At 51.7% G+C, this 1,145-nt stretch overlaps 1 protein-coding gene across 1 annotated transcript in view; it reads left to right on the forward strand.

Annotated features, from left to right (window-relative positions):
- The first annotated feature begins 440 nt into the window (after positions 1-440).
- The window catches only part of LOC119393973 (nose resistant to fluoxetine protein 6), a 48,424-nt gene continuing 47,719 nt past the window's right edge, over positions 441-1,145 (forward strand). The window contains exon 1 of the mRNA XM_037661186.2: positions 441-1,018. Within this exon, the coding sequence (XP_037517114.1) occupies positions 712-1,018 (307 nt within the window). The 5' untranslated portion in view covers positions 441-711. The remainder of the gene's footprint in view (positions 1,019-1,145) is intronic.

Genomic DNA, 1,145 nt, shown 5'->3' on the forward strand with positions numbered 1-1,145 from the left:
AAAAAAAAAGGTGCTCACTGGAATAGCGAAAGTCCGATGCCGCGTATTAGACATCACCGCGCTGGATGCGGAGGAGCAATTCACTGCAAGTATGACGCGAGCGCGTTATTCCGAGTCTGTGACCGCTCAGCAGTGCTCGTTGGCAGGTCAGGAGCTCTCATATGCGTGTATTCGGTCGGCTCATTGCTCCCGAGCGATCTTGTGCTGTACACGTCATCACGAAAACGCGGCGGGTTCAAGGCTTGGCGCGCTACTACAGGAACGAGCCAAATCCGTGCCGCCTTCAGAAGGTCACCGCCGCGCAAAAAGTGAGGGTGAGAAAAAATACGAAGGAGAAAGTCGATCTGTTTGGAGCGCGTTTCCGCGTGGAAAGGCCACCTCGAGCAGATCGAGGGACCGTGCGGGTGCCGTGACGACACGCGTGATTATAAAAAGGTGGTGGGCGGCGAGTCCAGACGATTTTCGCCATACGTGAACTACCCTTATTCGAGCCACCAGCTACAGAGAGAGCTGGCGATGCGGCCGGGAGTCTCTTTTCCATGCACTCGTAAATGATATTACACGAATTATTAACGTATTTTGGAATGTAGAGACTTTAATATTAATGCAAGGACTTTAATATTAAACACCCATGAACAACCAGAGTGGCTTTTCGGCCCCGTGAACCCGGTCTTGACGTGTTTGACAGTCAATCTTTCGGCGTGCGTCATCATGACACCTCGAAGAAGCGCCAAGTGTTCGCCACCGACGTCGCACGTCTTCGTGCTAACTGTTTTTCTGTGCGCTTTGGCGACGTCCTGCCTCTGTGACGGCGAGACGGACTTTGATCCCGAAGATGGACTGCAGCCGAACGTGAGCTACGTGGCCAAGCTTAGGGAGTTCATCGGCAATGCTATGGACAATGCCTCTCCTCGGCTCGCGCAGAAGGTCCTCCGAGCGGATTTATCGGTTGACTGCAGTATCGGTCTCTTCAAGTTGGTGCGTGGTATCCGGAACGTTGACCCATGGGCAATGCGATGTGAGTTTTTCAGCGTGCATGTTTTTTAACTGTGATATAGACTGTGTGTAGACTGTGATATAAACAGATGCTGCGATGATGTAGTGATTATGTTTACGCTATATTCCTTCATGCACCTCTTCAGTGG

The sequence above is a fragment of the Rhipicephalus sanguineus genome, chromosome 1 (genome assembly GCF_013339695.2).
Source record: "Rhipicephalus sanguineus isolate Rsan-2018 chromosome 1, BIME_Rsan_1.4, whole genome shotgun sequence".
Classification (NCBI taxonomy): Eukaryota; Metazoa; Arthropoda; class Arachnida; order Ixodida; family Ixodidae; genus Rhipicephalus; species Rhipicephalus sanguineus.